This window comes from Poecile atricapillus, chromosome 21 (genome assembly GCF_030490865.1).
Source record: "Poecile atricapillus isolate bPoeAtr1 chromosome 21, bPoeAtr1.hap1, whole genome shotgun sequence".
Taxonomy (NCBI): domain Eukaryota; kingdom Metazoa; phylum Chordata; class Aves; order Passeriformes; family Paridae; genus Poecile; species Poecile atricapillus.
In genome coordinates this window covers 1,631,814-1,647,282 of record NC_081269.1, presented here as the reverse complement: position 1 = coordinate 1,647,282, position 15,469 = coordinate 1,631,814, and the positions used below count along the sequence as shown (strand labels likewise).

The following is a 15,469-nucleotide window of genomic DNA, read 5'->3' as shown; positions in this document are numbered from 1 at the left end:
CTTAAAAAATGCTTTGCTGGCCTTGCTCACACTGGGGTAATTCCTGGCTCTTGCTACAGCTGAATAGCTGATCCCATGGCTATTGCAATGTATCTGCCAGTGAGGCCACTGCTTTGGAATGAAATCAGAGTTATTATCTGCAGTTAATTATCCTTCTGGGTGCTTCTCTGAAGTCCATAGACAGAGCAAGGAAGAATCACTTCATCTAGAAGAGGGGCAGAATTTAGATATGCAAAAGGAGAAAAGAGGTAATGGAAGGAAAGAGGGATGTATAGAGATGTTGATACAAAATCAGGGAGAATGAGGTGCTCTGAGGGTCTCTTTCTCCAAGTTCTTTGTGAACAACTAAATTAACAAAAAATTCAAAATTTTATCATCAACCAGATGCCGCTGGATTTAAATCTGAACTAACACGTATAGAAAGTAACACTGAATAGTAGGAGACTCCTCCAGCCCCTGAACCAGGGCAGTCCACGGCGGGAGTACGGGGGTCAGGCTGCGAACCGGGCCGGGCACGGGCAGCGGAACGGGGGCAGGAGCGCGAACGGCTGCGGGCGGGCAGGGCCGGGCAGGGCAGGGTCCCCGGGAAGCCGGGCAGGGGGAGCAGAGCCGGGCAGCCCCAGAAGGCCGGGCAGGGCCGGACAGAGCGGGTAGAGCCGGGCGGGGCCGGACAGGGCAGGGCCGGACACGGCGGGCGCAGCCGCTCCCCGCAGCCCGGCCCGGCCCCCGCGGAGCGTTCCCCGCCCCGCCGCCCGCCGCCGCCATCTTGCCCGGCCCGCGCCCGCCTGTCCCGCTCCGTGGCAGCCGCACCGCTCCTCAGGCCGCCCGTCCATGGCCAGCTTTCCCCCGAGTGTCAACGAGAAGCTCATCGGTGAGCCGGGGGGTGGGCGGGCTCGGCGGGGGCAGCGCGGCCGGGCCCAGGCTCGACCCGGGCTCAGGCGGGGGCGGGCGGGCGCTCAGCCCATCCCGCAGCGCAGCGTGCTCGGGGCTGCCCGCGGGTAACGGGCGGCATCCCGGCACACGGAGCCCGTCCCGGCACACGGAGCCCGTCCTGGCACACGGAGCCCGTCCCGGCACACGGAGCCCGTCCCGGCACACGGAGCCCGTCCCGGCACACGGAGCCTTTCCCGGCCGCCGGGCCGTTCTCCGGGCCATGGGCCGGCACGGGCTCAGTGCGAGCAGCCCGTTCAGCACCGCGCGTTTCCCTGCAGGGGCTCATCCCGCTGGGTACACGGTGACGCCGGGCCCACTCCCCACGGCGTTAATCGTCGGGAAACAAAGCAGGGTGATTCGCGGGTGCAGCCAGGGTAAGGATCTCCCTCTCACGGGTCTCCTCTGTCCCCCCAGGTCGGGCACGCACGGTTGGAGAGCTCCTGGCCCCCACGTCTCCCTTCGACAAGAAGTGCGGCCGGGAGAACTGGACGGTCGCATTCGCTCCCGATGGCTCGTACCTGGCGTGGTCACAGGGACATCGCATAGTGAAGCTGGTCCCCTGGGCACAGTGCCTGAACAACTTGTAAGACAAAGCGCAATGGCTTTCAGTGCACCTGAAAACCAGGAGGGTTTAAAAACAGGCGATAGCTTCAAATCGGTTAAAACGCATGTATTGGTCTTCTAGGCTTTGACACCTTGGGGAAAAATTAATTCCTTAAAAAAAGAGCTGGTCTGTCTCTTCCTGTGTGGCCAGCAAGAGGAACAACTATTGCAGCCTCACAAAGCCTGTGGAGGAGTGACTTGTTAATCAGTTCAGACACTTTAAAATAATAGGAAGTTAGAATGGGAAGGGAATTTAGAGACATGGGCAGATCTGGCCCTTTACACTTCCTATCACAATACTGTTTAGCTTTACCTTTTAGGAATTTACTTAAAGGCGGATCTCTTTCCTTATCATCCTTGTTAGTATGCAAGTGGAGTTCCAAAACACACGTTTTATTGGCACTTGGCAGGCTGCATTTTAGCGAAGCTGGTAGCCAGCCATAGCAATTCTGTAGCTGGTTACATTTCTCTGACCCATATTTTTCCCCCTTTTGGGGGTAGTTGTTTTCCATGTGCTGGACACTCAATATCTCTTTTCAGAGTTTAACACATATAAGGGAATTGCAGGAAACTTCTCACTCATTTAGCAGAAAATCCTAGAAATTTTTGTAGCTCATTTTTCTGTAAATGCTTCAAAACTGTTGGGTTTTGCAGTAGGTTAAGTTAGTATCTTGCGCTCTACAGAGGTAAAACTGTATACAGATTATTAGTATTATTTTGTGTTGGAAGGTTTCCAGGTGCTGGTAGTTTTTCTCAGTCATAAGAAAAAGCCACTTTTATAATTTTAAAGTAAAAATGCACCGTTTTGTGCCTCAGAGATGTACATTATGACAACTCCCAGGTTGCATTACACCCTGAAGAAGAGATTTTTGAGTTAAATGACACTGTGCTGCACTTTCTGCTGTCTTTGCAGCCTGTTGCACGGCACCAAGAACGGCACCAACGCTGTCAGCACGAGGCTGCCGCGGCAGAGCAGCGAGAGCGGCCAGAAGAACAGGCCCTGCGAGCACATCATCGACTGTGGGGACATCGTGTGGAGCCTGGCCTTCGGCTCCTCGGTGCCCGAGAAGCAGAGCCGCTGTGTCAACATTGAGTGGCACCGCTTCAAGTTCGGGCAGGACCAGCTGCTCCTCGCCACCGGCCTCAACAACGGCCGCATCAAGATCTGGGATGTCTACACAGGTGAGTGGAGAGGAGATCCTGAGCTGCAGGGACACACGGGGAACATCCAGGCCAGCTCCTTGCCCACCACGGGACACCCCAGCACTGCCGCTGTGTCCCTCAGCGTTGTCCAGACATCCCTTGTCGCACCCAGGTGCCGACTCACTCTTCATGCAGTAATGATATTGTCAGTACACACCGGGAATTGGTTATAGAATTGTAATTGGGAACTGAACCTTGACTGCAAATTAAAACATACTAAAAAATGCATGAGCTCCTGCAACCAGAGGTAACGAAAAACTGCCGAAGGAACAAGAAAGAAAGGTTATGCTTTGAGATGTGAGAGATGGAAGATGCAAAAGAATTGAATGTGTGTGTACATACATTGGTTGTTTTCTCAATAGTCTTCCCAGTTTTACCATACTTTAAAAGCTTGAAATTGCTGGTTTATGTTGATGAGGACCTTCTATTTTTTAAAAAAGAAAAGGAATGACTCAAAAGGACTCAATCTGAGTTTAGGGAGTTTCAGTTTTGCTGGTAGCACAGCTGCTAGGTTGGAGAGAACTCAATTAATAAAAATAATGACTATTGAGTAATTTGTCCTTGTTAATTGAAGCTTAGAACAGATATGTCTATCAAAAGACAACTCTTGCCTTATTTCTGAGGTTCTAGTATATAGATTTTGTAGCTTTTCCAGGAGTTACCTCTCAATACAGAAGAGTGAAAGGATCCATGTGCTGTTCATTGTAGGGAGTATTTCTACAAAGAAAATTGTCTTTACATGCTGTAATTTTATATTCAATATTTGTATCCTTAAAGCATTTGAGCTAAGTACAGTAGTTGCTCATGTTAAATTGTGGTGTTCTCATGTAACAGGAAAACTCCTCCTTAACCTGATGGACCACACAGAAGTTGTAAGAGATTTAACCTTTGCCCCCGATGGCAGCCTGATTCTTGTGTCTGCATCCAGAGACAAAACCCTGCGAGTGTGGGACCTGAAAGATGATGGTAATGCCTGGACTTTATCTGCTCTAATACCTGAGAGAAGTATTCATGTACTCGTCTCTTTTATTGCTCTAGACTCAGTTTGGTCAGGATTGCTTAAAAGCTACGTGTTCTGTTAGTCACATACTCTGCACTTGGAATTCTTTAGTCACCCTCTCTGCACCCCCTTGGAATTCCTTATCTGTCTGAATCCTGGAGGCAGATGCAGGTATTGGGCTAAGAGTGCATGAAGTGACCTTTCTGAATAAGGACATGGAGGTAGAAGCTGCATCCCAGGGGTTTTATTTCTGTGCAGAATGACACTGCAAGAAGTTTGGGGAAATAATACAAAATTTCACAAAGGAATAACTAATTTGGAAAGGCTTTTCCATCTGAATTTTGTAATAATTAAGCAATTCTTACAGCAATACCTTTCTGTTTAGGAAACATGATGAAGGTGCTGAGAGGCCATCCGAACTGGGTGTATGGCTGTGCATTCTCTCCAGACTCCTCCATCCTCTGTTCTGTTGGAGCTAGTAAAGCAGTATGTGTCAGAGTTTCTTGTTCCTTAATTCTCCTGAATTGTGTGCATAATCATTTTAAATCTAAGTAACATTAAGCTTGTGCTCGGTGTCATAAACTTCTAATGTTTGATGATGATGTAAAAGTGCATGAAATTAAACTGGCAGATGGCGCATTGAGACCCTGATTTGTGAATGGAACTTGCACTGCTTTTAGTTGAAGAGACTGTAAGTGGAGAAACCGGTCTGCACAGGGTCATGGCATAAAACAAAGACCGCTAAAGCTGCCAGGGTTAAAAGATACTTAGATTAATGCATAAAAGTATTTTGGTTTTGATTTTGTCCTTCCTATTTCATGCTCAATGAGAAAGATTTCACAAAGTCTGAGCCAGTCAGGGCATCTTCTGCTGAACAAAAGTTTCTCCCTGTTTCTCCATACCAATGGCAATGGTGCCAAAGAGTTAGAGGGAAGAGGAGCACAGTTTTTGCTTCCACCCTAATGCCCTGCTAGAGAACTGAAAGCAGTGCAGGTAACGCATGTATGCCATAAGCTACTCCTTGCATTGAAGAGTTAGGGCAAACAAGAAGGGGAGTTCAGCCTGGTTCCAGGGGCTCTGTAGGCAGTGTAGTGGAGCCTCAAAAGGCCCAGTTCAGGCACTGGCCATCGCTCTTGAGGGAGTGCTCAGAGGCATTGTCTGCCTCGGTGAGAGCAGCCAAGCTCTGGGGTCTGGCTCTGTAGTGGAGCAGAGGGGGATGTGTACATTGCTGTCTGGAGGCTGTGTGTTTTCCATAAGCTTCTTGCTTTCCCTGTCACAGGTGGTGGCAGCAATATTGGTGTGATTGAGTTAAGCTGGCACCACTCTGAGGAGCACAGTGGTGTTGGTGGGCAGAGAGTGGCAGCTCTGGCCGCCAGCCCGGCGAGCTGTACCGTCTGTACCGTAGGACGAAGTAACCTTGCCCTCGGCTGCAAGGGGTCCTGTACGTACGCAGGTGCTGCTCCATGTCCACTGTCTGCTTGCTTGCTTGCTTTTTTTTTTTTTTTTTTTTTTTTTAATAATTTTCACAGCAGTGAAACACACTGACTCCTCAAACTTAGTTTCCAGTTTTATGGAATGTTGGGGTCTCCTTGGAAAAATTAGTGACCGTGTTTATAACTGATTGTAAAATGGTTCAGAGTTAGGCAGTCTGGGAGGTGCTAAGGCTGAGTTTGTTTTGGTCAAACATAAATTTATCCAAGATGTCAGAATTTAACCTGTGCAGTAAAACTGTCAAGTGAAAAATCAAGGCTGCTAATGAGCTCTTTGAGGGAATAACAGCTTTTGCTAAAGACTTATATTCCTTATATTCCTATAAAACTATGCTGCAGTACATGGATAGTTCCTAAGTAACTACGTAATTCTGCACAGTCCTTATTTTGATTATATATAATGTACAACTGCATGTAAAGTACTGTAATATTCTATGAATTCTTATAATACACTGTGCAATTAGCCGGGTAAATTGTAATATTAATGTTGTTTGTTATTGTTGACTTGATTTTAAATGCCTAAATTCTTTCTAATAATATGGTTAGACTTCCCTGTTGTTTTGCCAGAGACATAACTTTTGGCTGTGAAAATTCTTTTTGCTTGCAGTATCTGTTTCTCTTCCTAGGCTGACGTTGGTGATCCAAGCAATTGTAAACAAGTGATCTTAAACTCAAAGGGATGCCACTGGAGTAACAATATGTTAACCTTACATTTTCTGTCTGTATATTTCTTAAAATTTTGGTAGTTACTGAAAAGAGGGGACTGTAGAGTTTAACCCTATTTATTTCTGAATACTTTAATAAAATAGTTTTGTAATACATGAATTTCAGTAAGCTACATGGTTAAATTGTGTTGCCTTTATCTTATATTTTGGCTTATTTTGTTAATAACATTTAACAAATTTGAGTTAGAACTTGCATGTCTACTTTAATTATTTTTTAAAAAACATTGATTTTAATCTGAGTATGACACTGAGCATATTTCTTAATTGTAGTAATTCATAATACCTGATTTTAATATAATCCTAAATAAGACTAGCTATACTTAAAAAAACCAAATTAAATGCTTCACTGCCTCTCTGAGCAGAGCTATAACATCAGCTCATTTAATTCCAGGTTTTCCTCTGGGATATGGATAAATACTCCATGTTACGGAAACTTGAAGGCCATCACAATGATGTTGTAGCTTGTGAGTTCTCTCCTGATGGAGCGTTACTGGCTACTGCATCTTATGATACTCGAGTCTATGTCTGGGATCCACATATTGGAGTGATTCTTAGGGAATTTGGGTAAGTAAAGCAGTCAAATCTGGAAACTTTCTCCCAGAATGGACTCGGAAATGAGCGGTGGCTGATGGAAGTCCTAAAGTGGCAGAGGCTAGAGGTTGTTCTTCCATCTGAGAGAATTTACAGCACTGGTATTTTAGCGTGTACTAAGTTGTTAAACAAAGCTGAAGAGCACTCAGCAGAGCAGTCCCCACTCCTGGGTCCAGGTGAACCGGTTAAATGCATTTGTTTGCTGGTGCTGAGCTGTGCTGTGCTGGCTGAGGGCTGCCCAGCTGCCCTGGGCCGTCCCTGAGTGCGTGTCTGTCCACAGGCACCTGTTCCCCCCGCCCACACCGATCTTCGCGGGCGGCGCCAACGACCGCTGGGTTCGCTCCATGGCCTTCAGCCAGGATGGGCTGCACGTGGCCAGCCTGGCCGACGACAAGTGAGTGTGGGGCTGGGCCTGGGGCCACTGCCGGGCCTGGGCCTGGGGCCACTGCCGGGCCTGGGCCTGGGGCCACTGCCAGGCCTGGGCCTGGGGCCACTGCCGGGCCTGGGCCTGGGGCCACTGCCGGGCCTGGGGCTGGGCCACTGCCGGGCCTGGGGCCACTGCCGGGCCTGGGGCTGGGGCCACTGCCGGGCCTGGGCCTGGGGCACTACCGGGCCTGGGGCTGGGCCACTGCCGGGCCTGGGGCTGGGCCACTGCCGGGCCTGGGGCTGGGCCACTGCCGGGCCTGGGGCCACTGCCGGGCCTGGGCCTGGGGCCACTGCCGGGCCTGGGCCTGGGGCACTGCCGGGCCTGGGGCTGGGGCCACTGCCGGGCCTGGGCCTGGGGCACTGCCGGGCCTGGGCCTGGGGCACTGCCGGGCCTGGGGCCACTGCCGGGCCTGGGCCTGGGGCACCTCCTGCGCTTTTCCCCTAGCACAGGAGCCACTCAACACGGGCAGCTCAGGCTCCTGAGTTGTGCTCCACAGTAGCTTCTTGGGCAGTGTAAAGAAAATACCAAGCACACTTAAAAACCTACTCTAATAACTTCCACTGTCGTCCTTCCCCTTCAGAATGGTGAGGTTCTGGAGAATTGATGAAGAGTACCCTGTGCAAGTTGCACCCCTGAACAATGGGCTCTGCTGTACTTTCTCTACTGACGGCAGTGTTCTGGCTGCAGGGCAAGTACAGATTTCTTTTCCTTTCTAAAATATTAACGTAACAGAAGAGATTGAAAACAGTGGCTCGGTGTTCTGAAAATCTTCAGTTGTGACTTGCAGCCTGGTGCTTCTGACTGGTACTGTTTGTTTAAACATGCCTGGAATAGCAGTAAAATCAATCAGCTGATAAACTCATTTCTTATCTTTAAAAATAAATATGTGAGGGACCCAAAACATGAGGATTAGAAGAAGCCCATCAGATAGCCGAGGGCAGTTGCTGTGTGTCGGGTGGCACAGCAGTAGCTGCTGGGAGATCTGCTTCTGTTGCATGGACAAGTTGCTTATTGTGCTGCTGTAGCTTAAAATGGGAACTTAGCTTAAAAAATCAGGATCTGGAGCAGCTGGAACTGAGCACCAGCAAGTCCCCTAGCTGGTCATGTGTGTGTGAGTTGGTAGCAGGCTGTGCTGGTGCACGGGGAATAACCCAGAGGCTTTTGTGGGGTTTTGTGCAGGACCCAGGATGGCAGCGTGTACTTCTGGGCAACCCCGAGGCAGGTGTCCAGCCTGCAGCACCTGTGTCGCATGGCCATCCGCAGGGTGATGCCCACCAGCCAAGTCAAGAACTTGCCTATCCCATGCAAAGTGCTGGAGTTCCTGTGTTACCAGATTTGAGTTATTTGCGAAGAAAAAAAACCTGAAGCAAGCAACTGGGAGGTGGCCCAGCTGCTGAAACTGGCTACAAACACTTTACAGAATCCTCAAACTGTACAGCCTTTAAGCTTAAAACTCTACAGGTTTTCAAGAGCTATTTAAAGTGATAACCTAAATACTATTTTATCAAAATGCCTGACAGGTAATTTTTTTACTATTTATAGAAAAAACAGTAGAAGTATTCCTGGTGTTCTCAATTTTCTAAAATGTAACTGTGAAAACATGTACATATATAGACATAAGCTGCTACATGTTATCAGTGTACCTTTAAAAATTGCTTGTATGATTTTTCATGTGTCTCATGTATATATTGCTTTGGTAGAGCCATGATGCATCTGAGCTGTAAGTGGAAGGACAGCTGTTCTGGCACACCGAGGTAGGAAAACTATTGACTTACAGAGCAGTTAAGATTCCTTCTGTACATTAGTTGGGGTCCAAAAGGCTGCCCCCCAGGTCAGATTTCGTGCTAGTTTATTTGTGAGGAGGTACAGCGTGGCTTTGTAGAGAGCAGTGTGTGGGGAAGGGCAGGAGGTTAAAAGGGGTGCAGTGTATCTAATGGAACCCAGGACCATGCCTGAGTCAGCTGAAGGCGTTGTGCTCCATAGCAGCAAACCAGGTGAAATTTCAGTATTGGGCAGTGTTAGAGAACTATTTCCTTACATTTCTGAAAATCTGACTACTGTATTATTGCCTGATACTGTGTCTGTAATGAGAGACATTTACAGACTCAGTTTATTATCCTTTAACCCTACAATATCTGTTTGGGGGTGATTATTGGTTGATGGCCAAAGATAAGCAAAATACTTGGTTTTGCCTTCTGTTATTTATCTGTACCTGCAGATACAAAGAATGTATGCATTGCATAAAATGCTTGACTATATATATTTTTGTTGAATTTTGTATTAAAAACTTGTATAAAAGTTTTCTGGTATCTCATCTGATGGCTGATTTATTAACACTGGCTGCAGCGTTCCAGGCTGAGCTGTTGAGGCCTGGTTTGTGCTCCCAGACAGATGCTTACAGAGCTCTCTAAAGCTATGACAGTGTTACAAGCACGTGTGAGCTGCAAATCTGCTTATTTAAGCACCTTCGTTAGCTGAGCTATAAAGCTGGGCTTGTCATGAGCCTGTTTCTGCATGATCACGGTTCCAGCCCTTGTTGAAGCAAGGAACTTCAACATGGGGTCTTGGAGGAGAGGCTTACTGAAGGGTCCCCTCAGGTTCTGTTCACCAAAAGCTCTGATTTATGGAAGTGGAGGAAGAAGACATCCCAGCTGCCCCTTTCACCACCTCTGGAAGCTGCTTCTCCCAGCTCTGCCTGCAGGAGTTCCTCTGTTTGCTCTAACCTTTCTCCCAGGACACAAATGATAATGTTAGACCAAGTACCCAAGCTTTCATAATAATGTACCATGTTTACAAGCCTTTTCCTGCCATGGTAGGACACCACAAGGTGAGGCTGGATCCCAAATATCTCCAGGAGTTCCCAGTTGTGACCACAGCACAAAGCTGGACCCTTCAGCAGGGCCAGGCACATGACTCCTCCCAGCTGGTCTTCAGTACCCACTGTCAAGGGGGGAAAGGGAACAAGCAAAGGACAACACCATGGAGCTAAGAAAGAGCTTCATGCCCACGAGGCCATCCAGGCTGGCCCTCAGGTGAGGGGCAAGGGGAAGGAGGGCTCAGGATGCAGGGACAGGGGACAGAGTGGCCTGTGCCTGTGGCACTGTCTCTGAAACAGTGATGGAGAGAAGCAAGTCCTAGAGAAACCTGGAGCTTCAGACACAGGGGAGTTTCTCTGGAATGCTCTGAAAGCTGTTGATTTTCCACATTCATATATGGCATTTTCGTTGAATCATGACTGAATAATGCTGCTAAGTATTGTGTGGGGTTTGTTGTTTCAATGCTAGATGAGGACTTCCATTGGAGCAATTTAGAATTCTGTGACCTTTTCCTTATGTATTACAATAGTCTCATAAAGGACAGAGGTTATGTAAGATCCCATGGGAAATCTGGTAGAGGTGTCAGGCAGAAACTGTTTGTCCAAGTAATTATTTCAGATTACAGCCACCTGAGTTAGGCAAGCAGGGTTTCTGTGGGATGCTGGCTTCTGCACAAGGACAAGTTTGTTTTATAAACACTGCTCTGCACCAATATCCCACTGCAATGAGCTGGATCAGAACAGCCCTAATTATTGATGTACTAGAACCAAAAGAAAGCCAGAGTAAACTTCAGATAAGTTATAACTTATCAGATAACAGTGTTAGTTATCAGCAAGTTTATGCCTTGTGTAACCACCTAATTCCAGATAGAAGTTCTGGGCAGATATGATTTATTTCTAACACGAGATTAGAAGCTCCTGAATGCTCACTTTTAGTACAACTGGCTGAGTTATTTGTTACATCAAGGAGAAAAATATTTATTTACAGGCTCTAATAAGAGTTGCTACACTGGGGTTCCCTGACAGAAATCATAATCCCCTCTCTTTCTCTGAGCTCACTTCTCAGCCTATACAAACGTTAGAGACCACTCCCACTGCCCTCTGCACACTAAGGGGAGGAATTTCTCCCATTTAATTGGAGAGTTCTGCCCACTCCTTCAGGTGCCTGATAGACAACTCCATCTTACAGCTGAGCAGCTAAGGACCACTGCCCCCTCCTGTGTGAACCCAGGTCAGCTTGTGGAGAGCATTTCACCAAGCCACTAAGGTTTCACTGATGCTCTTCTCCCCTCCTGCTTCAAAAGGCAAACACTTCTTTGGGAAGACTATCTCAGTCTGCTTCCTGATATAACTGCAATTGCAGTAAAAGTCCTGTACCAGAATAAACGCCAGGATGGAAAAATTAAACTGAAATTATATAGGAAAAAAACCTATCATTGTACGGTATTAACAGTGTAAATTCACACCTTCTGGGGTAACTGTCCAGGAGCTGTTAGGGTGTTTTGATGATATTATTCATTATGACCAGCTCCTTGTGGTCACTGCAGAGAGAAGTCCAGAAGAAAGACTTAAAATATTGCTTCATCTTAATTGCATCAGAGGAAAGGACAAAAAACCAAAAAAATTCCAAGGTCCACTGCAGATAAACACAGTGAGAAGAGTTTGGGCAGAACTTTGATCCTGATGTGGCATGTCACAAGACTGAGATACATGTTTGCTGCTAACCCAGTCCAGAGAGCTGTTCTGGTTTTTGTGAGGTCACTGGCACATAAGGAAAAGGAGCAGCTGAGAAAGGTCCCCTCCCTACCTTCCAGCAGTGTAACACAGCCCCAGGACCATCTGACCTCTAAGGGAGGTTTGAACTTGCCAGGTGGCTGCCTTTATACTGATCCCAAAGGTTCAGATAGTTCTAATACTCAAGTGAAGCAGCTACACTTAGCACATTCTGAGAACAAACAGGGACTAGGGGCTGGCCTGCTTCTGTAGTTTTATAAATCAGCACTAAATCTGGCCTACAGTTTGCCATTTCTCTGACTTCTCAGATGAATGTGATCTGCTGCTTAGAGAATGCTCTCCTGACTGTACTCCAGCACAACATTAAAGTAAAAATTAATTAGGCAGAGTCCATCGTGGCAGTAATCTGAGCAACAACTGACCAGGCTCTAATGAAGCAAATTCATAGGAAAGGCTTGCAATAAAGCAAGGAAAGTTTGAGATACTCGTGTATCTGTGTGGGTTGATGTGGGGGTGAGTGCCTCCATCCATGTGTGAGTGTAACTCACGCAGTGGTGCCAGCTAACTGCCAGGGGTTATTCTGGAGCCTGGGAAAAGCTTGGTGCTTGCACAATGACAAAACTGCACTGGAAAGGCAGCAGCTGTGGGGGCATTTACCTCCCAGGGGAAGGTGCAAAGACCCATTGGCATCCCTGGGGTTATTGACTGTGTCCACTGGATCATGAGATATTAGAGAAGCTGGAAGTGGACTGCCCTGCTCACAGGTTTGTGTTTGGTGAGGAGCTGCCAGGATGGCATTTGGCCAACACAAGTGTGGCAGCTTCTGCTGGAACCCCTGAACACCAGCACAGCCCTGGCCCTGGCCAGTCACACACACTGCAGGGTGACACAGTGCCCAGCACAGCCCAGGGCAGGGTCACACACACTGCAGGGTCACACACACACTGCAGGGTCACTCAGTGCCCAGCACAGCCCTGGCCAGTCACACACACTGCAGGGTGACACAGTGCCCAGCACAGCCCAGGGCAGGGTCACACAGTGCCCAGCAGCCTCACCCATGCGAGGAAGGGGCTCTGTGCAGCTCAGCTCCATCATCAGACACAGAGGGCTCAATTCAAACAGAACTGCTACTGTCCACAACATGGCACAAGGGCCAGATCATGAGCTCTTTTGGCAGCAGACTGCAATAGAAATTAATTCAAGATGTCCATCTGTGTGGATGGAGAACTGAAATTATGCTTTTCATACAGAGTTCTTTGCCCAAGGAAACTAAGCCAGCACCAACCCTCAAACTCCCCTGAACAGGGATCCTCATGCATTGTCTGGGAAGATGCTCTGTGCACTATGGCGTGGTGAGAAGGGTTTCCTCTTTTTAGTATCACTTCCATCTAGCAATTCATAAGAAATATGGTGTTCAGGGGATTTTTTTAGTCTATTTTTTCTTGAATCTATAATAGTTCTTGGCTTCAACAGCAGATATTATTAACTACTTATTATTCAGAAAAAAAAACAGAATTCTGACTAAGCAATTATCCTAAATCATACTTTAAACAAAACATAGCTCAGTAGCATTTATGGAGAAATGTAAAGGATAATAACATTTGGAATATTTATAGGAACCTGGAAATGTTTGAATTATCTTCATTTATGCACTACAGTAGCATCCAAGCCTTTAATAAAGAAGTCTTCCTAATGCAAACAACTCCTAAATTAAACAGACAAGAGACAAAGCTGTGAACAAAAAATATAATCCCTTACTTAGAGGTAAATAAATGAGGCACAGAAAGGGATTCTAAAGAACACTGTGGCCAACCTCAGATTCTGGTTTTCCTCCCTGATGTGGTCAGAAAGTCCCTTTGGCACAGGCCTATCATACTTTCCAAACAAGTGTCAAGTGTAAATACAGTTCCTTATGGTCAGTCTGCAGGGCCTGCTCCAGAGGCTTTCCTTCATCCAGCACAGAGGCAGCTCTGCTGCCACCTTATTTTCTCTACTCTTTCAGACTCTGGGCTTGTGGTTTCACACCAACTACCAATGCTCTTAAATGTTTCATTTCCAGAGCAAAGTGATCTGAGCTGAATCCCTTCTCAAAGTAAGGGGAGCAAATTCTGTTGTATTTCTAGATAAATGTTTGAGAATTCTGTACCACAACCCAAAGGTACCAAGGCGCGATGTTATTTTGAAGGCCACGTGCCTTTAGAGGCTCAGCATCCCCCAGTGCCCGGGGTGTGAGATGGCAGCCCCGCACCAGCCCCGACTCTGCGGCACCCTGACAAGCTTTCACTGTGCCAAATGGCCTCGGCTACGCCCTGTGCAGCTCCTCCTGGAAAGCTGGGATTGGTTTGGCTTGTCGCTGTAGCCTCGTGCCTGAAGAGAAAGGTCTGGGAGGGCAGGAAGGGGAGGAAACCCAACCCTTCCCCCGAACCCCAAATCCTTCCTTCCCAGATCCCGGGGAAGGGTTCCAGGCGCGTGCGGGCACCTGCCGGGTGTGCGGCGCCCTCTGCCGGGCACGCGCGGCTCTGCACACCTGGGCACGCGGGGCTCTGCACACCTGGGCATGCAAAACTGCACACCTGGGCATGCAAAACTGCACACCTGGGCACGCAAAACTGCACACCTGGGCACGCGGGGTTCTGCACACCTGGGCACGCAAAACTGCACACCTGGGCATGCAAAACTCTGCACACCTGGGCACACAAAACTCTGCACACCTGGGCATGCAAAACTCTGCACACCTGGGCATGCAAAACTCTGCACACCTGGGCACGCAAAACTCGGCACGCCTGGGCATGCAAAACTGCACACCTGGGCACGCTAAACTGCACGCCTGGGCATGCAAAACTGCACACCTGGGCATGTAAAACTCTGCACACCTGGGCACACGGGGCTCTGCACACCTGGGCACGCAAAACTCTGCACACCTGGGCATGTAAAACTCTGCACACCTGGGCACGCAAAACTCTGCACACCTGGGCATGCAAAACTGCACACCTGGGCATGTAAAACTCTGCACACCTGGGCACACAAAACTGCACACCTGGGCACGCGGGGCTCTGCACACCTGGGCACACAAAACTGCACACCTGGGCATGCAAAACTCGGCACACCTGGGCATGCAAAACTCGGCACACCTGGGCACGCGGGGCTCTGCACACCTGGGCACGCAAAACTCTGCACACCTGGGCATGCTAAACTGCACAACTGGGCATGCAAAACTCTGCACACCTGGGCACGCAAAACTCTGCACACCTGGGCATGCAAAACTCTGCACACCTGGGCACGCAAAACTCTGCACACCTGGGCACGCAAAACTGCACACCTGGGCATGCAAAACTCTGCACACCTGGGCATGCAAAACTGCACACCTGGGCACGCTAAACTGCACGCCTGGGCATGCAAAACTCGGCACACCTGGGCATGCAAAACTGCACACCTGGGCATGTAAAACTCTGCACACCTGGGCACACAAAATTCTGCACACCTGGGCACGCAAAATTCTGCACACCTGGGCAGGCAAAACTCTGCACACCTGGGCATGCAAAACTCGGCACACCTGGGCACGCGGGGCTCTGCACACCTGGGCATGCAAAACTGCACACCTGGGCACGCAAAACTGCACACCTGGGCACGCTAAACTGCACACCTGGGCACGCAAAACTCTGCACACCTGGGCACGCAAAACTCTGCACGCCTGGGCATGCAAAACTCGGCACACCTGGGCATGCAAAACTGCACACCTGGGCATGCAAAACTCTGCACACCTGGGCACGCTAAACTGCACACCTGGGCAGGCAAAACTCGGCACACCTGGGCACGCAAAACTCTGCAGACCTGGGCATGCAAAACTCTGCACACCTGGGCACGCAAAACTCTGCACACCTGGGCATGCAAAACTGCACACCTGGGCATGCAAAACTCTGCAGACCTGGGCATGCAAAACTCTGCACA

General features: G+C 48.7%; 1 protein-coding gene across 1 annotated transcript; it reads left to right on the top strand.

Moving 5' to 3' along the window:
- Positions 1-714: 714 nt before the first annotated feature.
- WSB1 (WD repeat and SOCS box containing 1) lies at positions 715-9,281 on the top strand. Its single transcript, XM_058854441.1, has 9 exons — positions 715-871; positions 1,348-1,516; positions 2,450-2,718; positions 3,574-3,705; positions 4,125-4,225; positions 6,346-6,518; positions 6,826-6,939; positions 7,553-7,660; positions 8,152-9,281. Exons 1-9 carry the CDS (start codon positions 832-834, stop codon positions 8,309-8,311), a joined length of 1,266 nt encoding a protein of 421 aa, XP_058710424.1. The 5' UTR covers positions 715-831; the 3' UTR covers positions 8,312-9,281.
- The last annotated feature ends 6,188 nt before the right edge of the window (positions 9,282-15,469 follow it).